Source organism: Salvelinus fontinalis, chromosome 33, assembly GCF_029448725.1.
Source record: "Salvelinus fontinalis isolate EN_2023a chromosome 33, ASM2944872v1, whole genome shotgun sequence".
Classification (NCBI taxonomy): Eukaryota; Metazoa; Chordata; class Actinopteri; order Salmoniformes; family Salmonidae; genus Salvelinus; species Salvelinus fontinalis.
Genome location: NC_074697.1, coordinates 23,181,085 through 23,196,169, shown reverse-complemented (window position 1 = coordinate 23,196,169; position 15,085 = coordinate 23,181,085). Strand labels below are relative to the sequence as shown.

The window sequence follows — 15,085 nt, the reverse complement described above, 5'->3', positions numbered from 1 at the left end:
CAGTCTACAAAAAAAGACCAATAGCCAACCTCTATCTCACAGACACTAATAGGTGCCTGTAAGACCAGGGGCACCTATCTAGAATGACAGTATTTAAACAAATTCATAACACGAATGTTCCATGATGGAGCCTAATTGATATATCGCAATGAATGTGATGATAGAAAGTAAATGTAAAGACTTATATATTTTATATGATTCTTACAAATAATTTAAATACAATCGAATGTAATCGAATGAAGGTTTATGTTAGGTAGACAATGTGTAAAACGTGCACAGTGCACATCGAAACCCCAGTGAGCTGTTTGGAGCATCCTCGAAGAGCATGCGCGCTGTATTCCTGTCTCTATCCGGTTAAACAGCTGGGTCTCTGCACGGAGAGAGACAAACGTGATTCTGCTCTGCTGTGTGTGTGACAGAGGCGACATGGCTAGGATAAAAAATATTGGGATGATTGCTTTTCTAATGCCTTCGCTTTAGAAGGCATTACATAAGAAAATAAAAAGGATGAGATGAGGCCTACGAAGACGAGACATCCACATCGCCACATGAAAAGATGAGCGCCAATTCGACTCAAACACGCAAGGACTGAACACTCGGGATTGCCATTTATGAAGGAGATGCAGAATTTCATTAACATATGGAGCTTTTGTTAACGATTTGTTTTTTGTTGGTTTGTTTTAGCCTAGACTACCATCGAAAAACTGGCGTTATGGTAAGACCTGCAGTATGTTTGTAATTGTGGAGCCAAATATATTTAGAAAGTGTTCGTATGTTGATTGTTGATTTTTTAAACTGTTCAATTGTCATTTGTGCATGGACTATCCCGTGGACTTGTATAGGCCACTGAACAGCAGTTGAAAACAACCTCAAATGTGACTTTGGTGATTAAAAAGGGTTGTTGTAGGTTATAGTAAATTGAAGTGATGCATAAATGATGCATTGAGGCCATGCGAAAAACTACATGATGCAAACAAGTGGAATACTTGGAGAAGATGCTAGATTATTTTTGATCAGTTGAAATCTAACCTATGATTTATTAGCAAATCCTTCCTCATATAAAGGATCCCACTTTTTCCCAAAGTATAAAGGCGTTATAGAGCATGTATAGTTCTAATTCAAAACCATCTTAAATATGGTACATCATCGAAGTGTCAATCAATCAAATGTATTTATAAAGCCATTTTTACATCAGCTGATGTCACAAAGTGCTGTACAGAAACCCAGCCTAAAACCCCAAACAGCAAACAATGCAGACCTAGAAGCACGTGTCAAGTAGGTGTCCTTGTTGGTGCTACATTGATGCCCAGACAAAGCAGGTGCATTACACAGGCCTCAGTGGTGAATATCTCACTCTGTTTTCTTCCCACACATCCTTTCAGTCAGAGAGCCCAAGATAAAGACCCCTCTCTCTCTTACACACACACACACACACATTTCCCTCCAATCTAGTATTGAATGGGGTATTCAGTGGCCTGTTTGTGGTAGATCACAAGCCACTGTCAGCCTCCTGGGCTCTAGCATTTGGGTCCAGTAGTGGTAGAAGAAGGGGGAATGGTTGGAGGCTTGTTGTCTGGGTTAGGAAAATGGAGGTGAAAATGAAAGATATGATGCCAGTATGCCACCAGTCACATTTTATTTACAACCCCTTTTCTCCCCAATTTCATGATATCTATTTACAATCTTGTCTCATCACTGCAAGTCCCCAATGGGCTCAGGAGAGGCCAAAGTCGAGTCATGTGTCCTCCGAAACACGACCCACCAAACCACGCCTGCTTAACTCAGCCACACCACTGTGTTGGAGGAAACAACTTTCAACTGACAGCCGACGTCAGCCTGCAGGCGCCCCCCCCCCCCCCCCCCCCCCCCCCCCCCCCCCCCCCCCCCCCAGCCAAACCCTCTCCTAACCCGGACAACGCTGTGCCAATTATGCACCGCCCTATGGGACTCCCAGTCACGGCCGGTTGTGACACAGCCTGGGATTGAACCCGGGTTTATAGTGACGCCTCAAGCATGGCAATGCAGGGCCTTAGACCACTGCGCCTCTCAGGAGGCCCCATACCATACATTTTCAGCTACAGAGAGATTTAAGAAAAATATTACAACAAAACATTCCGTAACTGCAGTTAAAAACTTTCTGCAAATCACTGGCTAAACACACTGTAGGCATTACCAGATGTTCTTCAATAAATACAGTCTTGCAGCAGCAGAGCTTGGTGCAGCTCCTCAATCTTTACACATGCATCCATTTTATTTCAGTTGTCAATAAAATACTGTCCAGGATCTGGCTTTTGTGATCATTTTAGCAGCCATTTATTGAGCGGTTTTTAGTGACTGTGGCTTGTTTATGGCTTGGCCAATGGAAATGCAACACAAAGTGTAAATAACCCAAGACAGGTCCATTCCCTAACAAAATATTAATGCAGCGCTCCATATATATATATCCCTTGCTGGCTGGCTCTTAAAGTACTGGTAAGTGCCGGCCCTGGACCACTCTCAGGAGTGGCTGAGTGTATTCCACACAGGTCACACATGGAGAGGCTGTCCTTGGCTGAGCATACTCTCAGCTCACACCCTAAAATCTGGGTCAGAATTTACAGAAATGTATACATATAAATAACTCCTACTCTTGGACTCATACTCCTGCCTTATAAAAACCAAAAATAAAATACACATTTGGTCACAACAAAAAATGTGCAGAAATGCCACAGTAAGGTTTTTTTATTGGAAAAACAAATGATTAAAACTGGCAAAATGTACAAGATAGTCTAAGATTTGAAGGTAGGCTAAAGCATATGAAAGGGAGCTTACTCTAGAGCTTAACTATGATCATCAACTTGTCTGTACTGCACCTGAAGACAGTCCTTGGGTTCCAGGAAGTAAGGAGCAACATGAAAAGAAAAACAAAGGACATCAACTAAAGAAGTACCTCGGTGCTTGCCTGGGGCTAGGTAGTTGTTCTGAGGCAAAACTCACAAACACAGAAAACGTGTAAGAGGGAGCTCTGCCTGGCATATCAGGATAAGAATTGGGATGAATATTCAAGAGATTTATCTGACTCTGCAAGAGATTTGTCTTGTCCTGAAACTTAAGAGATTTGGCAGGTTTTTGGACAGATAAATGTATCTGTTTGTACAGGCTCTCTTAGTCACGGCAGTGCTTTATTGCCAGCCTTCCCATAATTCTTGAAGCTGGTCTCTAATGTTTATTCTCCATTTATAAGTAGCCTATTTTGCATGTGTTTAAAGCCTTTAATCATCTGATATCTGTACTAGCATAACCCAAAATTGTTAATGCCATACACACAGTCCTGGTTAAACTGTGTGTTGTTTGAGCAATGATCTACATTCATTAGTGAAAAGCTCAGCTTCATAACAGTAGGAGTCCTATTTTCGATATATCTTCAAAAGGGAAGAGGTTACCCACAACTCAGTGGGTGATGAGAAATACTGGCATTACCTCTGTCTTGTACTGCCCAGTTGAGATTGACAAGTGCAATCTGCTTTCTGCAAAAACAAGTATGTTATTGCTGAAAGGGAGGGGGTTTAAAGGCTGACTGAGCAAGATGTGTTGACCTCACACTGTTGGTTCCTGTCAGAAACTGACGAATTAGATAATGACACAATTTTGTGAAGGAAAACTTGCATCTGATAATTATTCTATAAACTCTTTCTCTAAGCTTATTTTCATTCCACTCTGGTCTCGCTTGGTGTTGGCAAGAAAGAACGGCGTCACATCTCAAGCCTTTGTCTAGAACTGGGCCATGTTCCAAAGCTGAGTCTGAGATGAAGGTCAGAGGTTACTCTGACAAGAGCAGGATCTAGTTTTGAGACCATTCAGGCAATTGGTTTTGTGTCATGCATGCCAACTACATATTGTAGACATAGAACGTATAGTTTGCCATCTTGTAGAGGAGGAAATGGTGACTGACTTAGGCTCAACTCCTGTCCTTTATAATAGAGACGTATACAACCATAATCACTCTGCCTCAATAATACAATATTTCTCCTGTGTCTCCTATCTGTAGTTTCATCTCTGGGGATAAGACGAGAAAGCTGAGCCTTGACCTCATTCAGACTGCCTTCCATTGGCTCTGGAGGAGGTGGGCTGAATCATCCTGACTCGAGAGGTTCTGTCTATGCATTACTGTCGAGATACGTACATCAACAAGCTATGGAGTGGAACCTCTTGCTCAAACGGCTCAAGGTCGAGGTACATCTAAGGACATTTGACCAGTAGGGTCTACCAACTCGTGATTCCTGTTCTTCTCATTCTGAGAATTATTGTAGATCACAAGAATCGTTTTGCTGAGATGAGTAGACAAGGGGGTATGTTACTGGGATAGAATGCTCTGTATATGTTTGGAGCCAGCGGCAGGCTGAGATAAAGAGGGGATCGATGGCCAAGCCCCTCTACAGACTGCAGCGTTTCCTCCGGAGGGCCCAGCTGTTCCTGCTCTTCCTGGGTGTGGCCTACATCATGGCCGGGAGCGTCCTGCTGCTCCAACGGGCCAGCCTGGTGGTGACCCAACGAGGGGCCACCAGCCCTCCACTGCCCTCCCTGCCCTCCATACCATCACCACCCCGGGCCCTGGAGCTAGGGATGCCACCCGTGAGGGTAGGAGGTTACGGGAGCAGGAGCTCACGGATCATGGCCAGGGGGCAGGGGTACCAGCCTGGGAGCCTGTTGGACAACAGGACTGGAGCACGCTGGCTCATGTCGAGGAATCTGGAGATCCGACACCTGCGGCGGCGCTGGTTCCACAGCCTGATGACGGAGAAGGATATGTCACAGGTGGAGAGGAGCACCCCCAGGAGGAAGGTGCCTCACAAAGGTACCTACCGACCTATCCCAGAAATTAGGAAAATTATTCTCTGCCATTTAGAGTGGAGATTCTGAAGGGGTATTGTATTCTATAAATTAGCTATGTGGCAACTCCTCAAGTTTTGGAGATGCTACCTGAGAAAGTGGTTGACAAAATGAAGGAACACAATGACAGACTACTTAACCTGTAGCTAATGCTTTGCTGATTTATGTATGTTTTGTTTGTTTTGGTCTCATGTCAAGGTTCTTACATAGGCTGCTTTCTGGATAATTCCAAGGAGCGGGCTTTAAGGGGGTTTGTATTTACGGATTTCCGCAAAATGACCAGCACCATGTGCCAGGATACCTGCTCAGCGAGGTAAATATATCTCCATCCTGCTTTAACACACTATTGTCAGATCTTTCAGAACATAGGAGGGGGGGGGGGGGGGGGGGGGGGGGGGGGGTTGGAGAGATGGAGTGATCTGCAGTGAGGGACCAGGGAGCGACAGGCAGGCAGACTGCTTCAGTTTCTGTCAGTATTAATTGTGCAGCAGAGCAAAGGGAGCGAGACATATGGTACTCCCCTAATTAACCCCTAGGGTAGAGTAGCGTGCTGCATTTACATTGCTGTTGAATTCATTATTAACATACTGTATGTTCTTATGTTATACGCCTGGTTCAGCATAGTTATAGAAAAAACATTACTCTTGAAAAAGAAGACTCTTTAGGCAATCAATATATTAAATACGTTTCTTATGAATAACCAGATTGTTTAGAGATTACGGATGTGTTGTGAATACTTTGAATTGATGTTCATATCTATCTGAATGTCATTTATTACAGTGGCTACCAGTTTGCTGGTCTGGAGTATGGGTCGGAGTGTTACTGTGGCAACCACATCACCAGCCTGCGTGTGAGAGACAAGGAATGTAACTTGGACTGTAAAGGGGAGAAAGGCTCAATGTGTGGCGGTGTTGGGCGCCTGTCAGTGTTCACGGTGGAGGATGTGCTTCCAGGCCAGAGGAGATGTGAGTATCAGGGACCTGTTCCAATCTTGAGAGCTGGGGAAAAACAGGAGATGTGAGTATCATGGACCTGGTCCAATCTTGAGAGCTGGGGAAAAACAGGAGATGTGAGTATCATGGACCTGGTCCAATCTTGAGAGCTGGGGAACAGCAGGAGGTGTGAGTATCAGGGACCTGGTCCAATCTTGAGAGCTGGGGAACAGCAGGAGATTGGGTCAAGTTGATAACGCATTGCATTCACTTGAGACTCTCCTGTGTTTGCAGACAGGAACGTGCGTTACCGCGGCTGCTTCAGGGAGCCTGAGAACAGCTCCTCTACATCTCTGGTCCATGTGCTCCAGCTCAACCTCACCTCCCAGTCCTGCATAGAGGCCTGCATGAACAAGGTTGGACCCCTAGGGTACCATTGCCAGGATTTTGCAGTATGACGTTGCTTATGAATACATTGTGAAGCATTTACTATGTGCCTATGAAGACTTTTTAAATGCCCTATAAACCCATTATACGTTTTAGTTTGTTTAAAGTGTGACCGAATTTGCCTGGCCTAGGAGTTTCCGCTGGCTATGCTGAGGAGTCCGGACTGTTTCTGTGGTTACGCTACTCCTGACTTCACTCTCCATGAGCCGGCTGAGGAGGAGCACTGTTCACAGAGCAACACCACTGAGGCCTCCTTACCATCAACCCTCCAGGGCTTCTACCAGGTCTACCAGACACCTGTCCAAGGTAACACGGTCAGACAACCACAAAAGCATTCTTCCTTCAAATCCAGGACTGCCAACCTTGTGAAATAATTTTAAGCACCACTTTGGCTTGACACCAAACTCCACTTTGCACCACGGAAATTCAAATCAATCACTCAAATTGTGTTGGACTTTGTCTTCTGCAATTCGGTATGCTTCTGAGCAGACTATGTACAAATCCCATCCTAACTTAAAATGTTACATTCCTTTCTCCCAGACTCCAGATGCACAGAGAAGAAGTTCCTACCAGAGAAGTCCAGTTCATTGGTAGCGCTCTCCAGCTTCCCAGGAGCAGGCAACACCTGGGTCAGACACCTCATAGAGTTGGCCACAGGATACTACACAGGCAGCTACTACTTCGATGGAACCCTTTACAACAGAGGTCAGCTCCTATACTGTACAGCCACTGTATGTTTACACAGGATAGGAAAGAGGCCACCCACACTTTAGGAAACCATTTTTGTCCTTGGCCATCTGTTGTGCAGATCCAGCTATTTGCCTCAGTCCATAATGAATTCAAGATTATTTTTTAAAAGTTATCATCCATACCCCTCTGTCTTGCTTGGTTTATATGGCCAAAGATAAAAGCAAAATATTTCCCATATGGTTTGTGCATCTGTGTCTTGGTGTTGTGTAGGCTTCAAAGGCGAGAAGGATTACTGGAAGAGTGGTCGGACCATTTGTGTGAAAACACATGAGAGTGGGAGGAGAGAGATAGAGATGTATGACTCTGTCATCCTGCTGATCAGGAGCCCATACCGTTCCCTCATGGCTGAGTTCAACAGGAAGTGTGCAGGACATCTGGGATACGCCTCTGATCAGCACTGGAAGACCAAAGGTACAGGGCCAGCCTGGAATCTGGGTTTTATTGTGGCTTGTATTAATCATGTACAGTATAGTACACCAGCCAGTGGGAGTCCTTCTGGGACCGTGTTTTGTTTTTTATTGCAGCGGGGGGGGGGGTCTGTGTGTCTGTCTGCATTGTGTGAGTTGATGTTCTTTCTGAAAAGCACTGCACAATAACATGCCCCCACCCCCACACTTCTCGTAGAGTGGCCTGAGTTTGTGAGCAGCTACGCCTCCTGGTGGGCATCCCACGTACTGGACTGGCTGCGGTTCGGCCAACGGGTCCTAGTGGTCCACTTCGAGGAACTCCAGACAGCGCTGGTGCCCCGGCTACGATCCATCGCCTCCTTCCTCAACACCACAGTGACCGAGGACAGACTGCTGTGTGCCGAGAGCAACCAGGATGGACACTTTAAACGCTCCGGGGCCCGACAGCCCACCTTCGACCCCTTCACACCCGACATGAGAGGACTGATAGACGGGCTGATCCGTGCTGTGGACCAGGCTCTCCGGGACAGAAACCACACAGGCCTTCCACTGGAGTATCTGCCCAGATGATGGACCGCTAAACTCTGATAACCCTGATCTCTACCTTGTCCCTCCTCAGTTTTCACTGCCTTAAAGCTGTGGTGGCACGGATGGATGGATACCCCCAATCCAACTCAAGAGAAAGCGTTTCAAATCAGGAATGTGCCCTGCAAAGGAAACATAGAGGCTATTCTCACAAAGCACTTTTTATGCTTTAGAAGCGCTGGTTTATTAAAGTGCTGTTTTTCTGTTTTAGATGTGTTTTGGTTTTTGGGACATTGCCTTATTGGAGGTGAACTGATAAGTGTACCAAACAATGGAAACAGTTTCCTCTGTTTTAAATCAACTCTAAATAAACTGTACCTCCTATAAAAACTATAGGCTACATCCTGTGGTACAATCCACTTTTGAGTTTTGTTTTTGTGATCAAAATATAAAAACTCAATATATTGGATTATAACATAATAAAGTGACATTTCAAATATCTAATGCAGGCAACGTCTTCAGAAAAGGGATACTGTTGTTATATGAGTTAACATTGGAGTGTTTATAAGGTGGTGTTTTAGGGATATACAGAATTAATGGGTTCCTATGGTAATACTGACAAAATATAATTAGACCATCAAATTACTGAAGTAGCCAAAATATACCTCTATCCCAAAAATATCTTTGGGGATCAACTACACTACAGCCAAGGGAAGTGGAACAAATCTGTCAGGTATTTTTAGTGCTACATCCCCAGAGAGCAGTGGTGGAAAAAGTACCCGATTGTCATACTTGAGTAAAAGTAAAGGTACATTAAAGGGAATTGACTCAAGTGAAAGTCACCCAGTAAAACACTACTTGAGTAAAAGTCTAAAAGTATTTGGTTTTAAATATACTTAAGTATCAAAAATGATTTCAAATTCCTTATATTAAGCAACCCAGATGGCATGATTTTCTTGTTTTTTACATTTACGGATAGCCAGCGACATACTTCAACAATCAGACATAATTTACAAACGAAGCATTTGTGTTTATTGAGTCTGCCAGATCAGAGGCAATAGGGATGACCAGGGATATTCTCTTGATAAGTGCGTGAAGTAGACCATTTTCCCCATTTCAAAAATATATCGAGTACTTTTGGGTGTCAGGGAAAATGTATGGAGTAAAAAGTACATTATTTTCTTCAGGAATGTAGTGGAGTAAAAGTTGTCAAAAATATAAATAGTAAAGTACAGATACCCCAAAAAACTGCTTAAGTAGTACTTTAAAGTATTTTTACTTAAGTACTTTACACCACTGCCAGAGAGGAGAGGGATAGTGTGTAGGCCCATGACAGAATGATCTGTCCCAGGTCAAGAGAGCAGCGCTGGACCAGGCCAGACAGACAGTCCCAGCCTGCAGGTTTAGCCCAGGGAAGAGGGGCAAGTCACTAGTCCTCTACTAATTTGTACTGAGCCGATAAGAGCAGCAGCACTGGTTGTGTGGGCGATGCACTTTGGACCAAAGTGTCTGGATTTACAATTGTATGATATAGTACTCTCTCTTTCTCTCTCTGCCTCGTTCTCTCTCTGTCTCGGTCTCTATCTCTCCCTCCCTGTCTGCAGCATCGAATACACTCATGGAAAATATTTGATAAATGTTTTTGGGAAAACAGCTGTGATATATCAAAATACCAAACTACATCTTGTATTCCTATTAGGCCTTATTACACAAATACACATAAAGCGTGTATATCCTGAAAATAAAAAGGTATATTTGAGCAGAGACCATGGGTATGCAATGTTGACGTGGGATTCTGGGAAATGGGGAATACATGCTGAGCTCATTCTTCTATTGGTGGCTGAAGTAGAGTTGTTATTAATATCCAGTGCCACTTGGTGAAAGTGAATGCTACAATACAGATTGGAGGTTGGTATTGGTATGTGCCAGTCTATTGTTTTTCCAGTCTAATGTACACTTGGTGTCATCATGTGGACATTAAGTCACATTTTGGGATTATGGGTAAAGGTATAGTTCCCTCAATATATACTATTTTCAATTTACTTTGGCTGTAGTCGATTCACCATCGCCATACCACTACTGCAACTATGGAAGAATAAACATTCAATCAAGAGGTTACTAAAACGTATTGTGTCTGAACCTGCAATTTACCTCAACACTGATAAAGTACACTGTGATGTACATATACCTTAATGCTGTCCACATCATACCTAAATCACCAGTTCACATTGTCTTTTCTTTATCAGGCATTGTAATATAAAATCCACCAGATGGTGTCAGGGTAAGACCTATAGAGCATCCTAACAGGACAAGTAATGCACGCTACAGCCATTCCATAAGCATATCGTCCAGAAATGACAACAATAAATATTATTTTTATCCATGGACAAGTTTTTGACAAAACTGCACGATAGAAAGCATGTTTACACATTCATTTCATTAGTATGATTTGTGTGTGGTGATTTTGCATGTTTAGTTGCATGGTGTTTTCCGCTGAGGCGTCATTTTTCTCCCCTATTTCTGGCAGCAGGAGAGAGGTGTCAAGGTGTTACATTTAAGAGGCTCATCAGCTTATTCGGGATATGGGTCAGCAAAGGTGGAGTTGCTTTTCGACCCACCTCCCAGCACACGCTCTCTCTCTCTCTCTCTCTCTCTCTCTCTCTCTCTCTCTCTCTCTCTCTCTCTCTCTCTCTCTCTCTCTCTCTCTCTCTCTCTGTGTCTCTCTCTCACGCACACATGCACACACACACACACACACACACACACACACACACACTGCCATAGCCTACCACCAAGGATTCAAATTAATCAATAAAGGCCTATCTAGTCATAGGAGATAATCCCTGATATTTAGTAGGTCTGTCCATATTCAAATATAGTAGGTCTGTGTAACGGTTTTCTTCTGTGGAAGGAGGAGAGGACCAAAGCGCAGCGTGATTAGTGTTCATCTTAATTTAATGACACTCAAAAAACTGAACACTACAAATTACAAAAAAACAACAAATCTGAAAAACCGAAACAGTTATGTCTGGTGCAGACACACACAAAGACTGAAGACAACCACCCACAAAACCCAACACAAAACAGGCTACCTAAATATGGTTCCCAATCAGAGACAACACAAAACACCTGCCTCTGATTGAGAACCATATCAGGCCAAACACAGAAACAGCAAAACATAGAAATACAAACATAGACTGCCCACCCCAACTCACGCCCTGACCATACTAAATAAAGATAAAACAAAGGAAATAAAGGTTAGAACTTGACAGTACCCCCCCCCCCCCCCCCAAGGCCGCAAAACCTGAACTTATAGGGGAGGATCTGGGTGGGCATCTGTCCGCGGTGCTGGCGCTGGACGTGAACCCCACTCCACCATTGTCTTTGTCCGCTTTCTTAGCGTCCTTTGAGCGGCGACCCTCGCCGCCGACCTTGGCCTGGGAACCCTAATAAAGGGCCCCACTGGACAGTACCCCGACGCAACACAAAGGAAATAAAGGTCAGTGTCTTTGTGGGCTATACTCAGTCTTGTCTCAGGATGGTAAGTTGGTGGTTAAAGATATCCCTCTAGTGGTGTCGGGACTGTGCTTTGGCAAAGTGGGTAGGGTTTTATCCTGCCGTTTTGGCCGTCTGGGGTTATCGTCGGACGGGACCAGTGTCTCCCGACCCCTCCTGTCTCAGCCTCCAGTATTTATGCTGCAGTAGTTTATGTGTCGGGGGGCTAGGGTCAGTCTGTTATATCTGGAGTATTTCTCCTGTCTTATCCGGTGTCCTGTGTGAATTTAATTATGCTCTCTCTAATTCTCTCTCTCTTTCTCTCTTTTTCTCTCTTTCTTTCTCTCTCTCGGAGGACCATGCCTCAGGACTACCTGGCCTGATGTCTCCTTGCTGTCCCCAGTCCACCTGGCCGTGCTGCTGCTCCAGTTTCAACTGTTCTGCCTGCAGCTATGGAACCCTGACCTGTTCACCGGACGTGCTACCTGTCCCAGACCTGCTGTTTTCAACTCTCTAGAGACAGCAGGAGCGGTAGAGATACTCTGAAAGATCGGCTATGAAAAGCCAACTGACATTTACTCCTGAGGTGCTGACCTGTTGCACCCTCGGCAACCACTGTGATTATTAGTATTTGACTCTGCTGGTCATCTATGAACATTTGTACATCTTGGCCATCCCATGAGGACTGGCCACCCCTCATAGCCTGGTTCCTCTCTACGTTTCTTCCTGGGTTCTGGCCTTTCTAGGGAGTTTTTCCTAGCCACTGTGCTTCTAACACATATTTTTTCACATCTCTAATGTCTCCCGTTTATGAAATGTTGTGTAGCTGTCAAATTTGCTCTCATTCAGTGCTGTATTGTTCTGCCTGACAAAAATACATACAGTTACACATGTTTTGGTGTTGTGGCTATTGCAATTGGCTCTAAGGAAAACACCCCCTAAACTCAGTAAGTGTAGAATAATTGTTGGCTGGAGGGGGTGGGGGTTTGAAGTTTATATATGCATAATCTATGAGCAGAATTACTGTTTTAGCCACAAAATCCCTAGTTGGGAAGGGATTGTTTACTGGAAGGTAAACGTTTTCCCTCATGTGGGCCAGCCCCCTAGAAATTCGAGTTCAAATCAATGAGCTTTAGCCCCTAGCCATTTGAGTGACAGCTAGCAAGATCCACACACAGCAGAGCGAGAGACAGAGCAATGATGTGCACATATCTGTACATGGGACGTAATGTAGTACGCAATTTTCGGCGACCACTTCTGGCTCATGGGTGTTACTTTCAGAACTACTGGCTAAAAAGCATACAAAGTACCAGGGAATATCTTTGAAAGATAACTTTCCAAGTCAAATTTGTTCTAATTCAGTGCTGTATGGCTCTGCCTGACAAAAATACATACAGTTACAAGTTTTTTTGTGTTGTAGCTATTGTAACTGGCTCTAAGGAAAACAAGTGGGCTGAGACAATGAAAATGGTCATTTGTGGGGCCTCCCGAGTGGCGCTGTGGTCTAAGGCACTACATCGCAGTGCTAGCTGTGCCACTAGATATTCTGGGTTTGAGTCCAGGCTCTGTCACAGCCAGCGCGACCAGGAGACCCATGGGGCGGCGCACAATTTGCCCAGCGTTGTCTGGGTTAGGGGAGGGTTTGGCAGGGATGTTCTTGTCCCATCGCGACCTAGCGATTCCTGTGGCGGGCCGGTAGCAGTGCACGCTGACACGGTCGCCAGTTGTACCGTGTTTCCTCCGACACATTGGTGCAGCTGGCTTCCGGGTTAAGTGGGCATTGTGTCAAGAAGCAGTGCTGCTTGGTTGGGTTGTGTTTCGGAGGATGCACGGCTCTCGACCTTCACCTCTCCCAAGTCCGTACCAGAGTTGCAGTGATGAGACAACACTGTAACTACTAATTGGATACCACGAAAACAGGGTAAAAAATAAAACTGTCATTTATTTTCAGTCAAAGATTCCTCTATGGATTTTATATGTTCAGCATCTTGCAATTACATTACGATGCCCCCCTAGATTTGACTCCAAATCCATAATGTAGTCCAAAATCCAATATGGCTGCCACAGTACCATTGACTCTCATGAGTCTCATCTTTTTTGGGGGGACAGCTATTGCTCCGTGTAGTGAATCTGTTATTCAATGCATTTGTATGGGCTAATAGCAGTAAGGCCAAAAATCTTTTTTCATCAGATAATGTTTTAATATTTTTGTTTGATACCTCAAGGGGTCTTAAAATTCCAAATCAAACAGCAAAATGATCCTTGGTATGACCTTCTTAAAACAACTTGTAACGTCCTGACCAGAGTTCTTATGTGTTTTGCTTGTTTAGTGTTGGTCAGGACGTGAGCTGGGTGGGAATTCTATGTTGTGTGTCTAGTTCGTCTGTTTCTGTGTTCAGCCTAATATGTTTCTCAATCAGAGACAGCTGTCAATCGTTGTCCCTGATTGAGAATCATATATAGGTGGCTTGTTTTGTGTTGGGGATTGTGGGTGGTTGTTTCCTGTCTCTGTATTCTGCACCAGATAGGTCTTTATCGGTTTGCCACTTTTGTTATTTTGTATTTGTTTAGTGTTCACTGTAGTTTTTGTTAATTAAACATGTTGAGCACTGGCTATGCTGCGTGTTGGTCCGATCCCTGTTTCACCCTCTGTTATAGTGAAGAGAGGCCGCCGTTACACAACTGCTTTAATCACCTGTATATACATGTTTTAAATGACAGACAACTTTCAGATTTGTGTACTGTACTTATGACCTGTACTCCATATTATTTTTGTTTAATTACAACTATGTTGGGAATCCAATAGGCCTGCCATAATTACACTCAAACGCCATTGTCTGGATATAGAAAAGGCAGCAGACTGCTTGGCATGGCAACACCAAGTATTCCAAGTCACAAGCCTCTTTGAGGATCAATGAGGGAACTCGGAGGCTCCAACAAAAGGAAAGAGAACCCTGGACACCCTCTGCACAAGTCTACAACTTGTGGTATACTAACTGTGGTATAACTTGTGCCTCCAGGATTGGGCTCTTAAGTCACTTCCTTATTATTTAGAAGTAAGGTTTGATTCATTGTTAGTCCAATCAGGCAGCCTGAATCCAACATGAACTCCCTCTGGCTCCCTGCATTTGTGATGCACATTGGGATGTGCAGGAACCTTGGACCCCAAAACATTTCATTTCAATAGCTGAGCCCATTTGTTTTTTCTTAGACACAGTTACAATAGCCACAACATCAAAAGATATGTAACTGTATGTATTTTTGTCAGGCAGGACCATACAGCACTGAATGAGCGCAAATTTGACTCAGAGTTGTCTATCAATCAGCTACCAAACATTTTAGGTTACATTCATCATACATATTCATATTCATCATAAATGTTAATAGTTGATATATCTGCCTATTGTATCTCTGTGTATACAGGTCTATATTTCCTAGATGCATTAAGATATCCTAATGCGGTTTATTTGTGTATGTCAGGCAGACAACTGACTATTTGTATTCCAAATTTGAGCATTATCAGCGCTTGCAATATTGGGTTCCATGAGTTTATGTGACCCATCCCCCCTCCAGCCAGGCATTATTCAGCACGTTTTGAGTTTAGTTTTTGAGTAAAAAAATTTCACAACCAACCATTTAATAAATGGGAGGCATTAAAGA

The 15,085-nt window shown here is 44.0% G+C and overlaps 1 protein-coding gene across 1 annotated transcript; it reads left to right on the top strand.

Annotated features, from left to right (window-relative positions):
- The first annotated feature begins 292 nt into the window (after positions 1 to 292).
- On the top strand, positions 293 to 10,054 carry LOC129831842 (WSC domain-containing protein 1). Its single transcript, XM_055895338.1, has 9 exons — positions 293 to 715; positions 4,028 to 4,834; positions 5,068 to 5,182; positions 5,650 to 5,834; positions 6,096 to 6,217; positions 6,380 to 6,554; positions 6,789 to 6,953; positions 7,209 to 7,409; positions 7,623 to 10,054. The coding sequence occupies exons 2-9, from the start codon at positions 4,399 to 4,401 to the stop codon at positions 7,973 to 7,975; spliced, it is 1,752 nt and encodes a 583-aa protein (XP_055751313.1). The 5' UTR covers positions 293 to 715; positions 4,028 to 4,398; the 3' UTR covers positions 7,976 to 10,054.
- The last annotated feature ends 5,031 nt before the right edge of the window (positions 10,055 to 15,085 follow it).

Excerpts from the sequence above, each read along its gene's own strand:
- LOC129831842 (XM_055895338.1), top strand. The coding sequence starts at position 4,399 with ATGGCCAAGCCCCTCTACAGACTGCAGCGTTTCCTCCGGAGGGCCCAG. Across the intron at positions 4,835-5,067 it reads GAGGAAGGTGCCTCACAAAG|GTTCTTACATAGGCTGCTTT; the intron begins GTACCTACCGAC and ends TCTCATGTCAAG. Across the intron at positions 6,555-6,788 it reads CTACCAGACACCTGTCCAAG|ACTCCAGATGCACAGAGAAG; the intron begins GTAACACGGTCA and ends CCTTTCTCCCAG.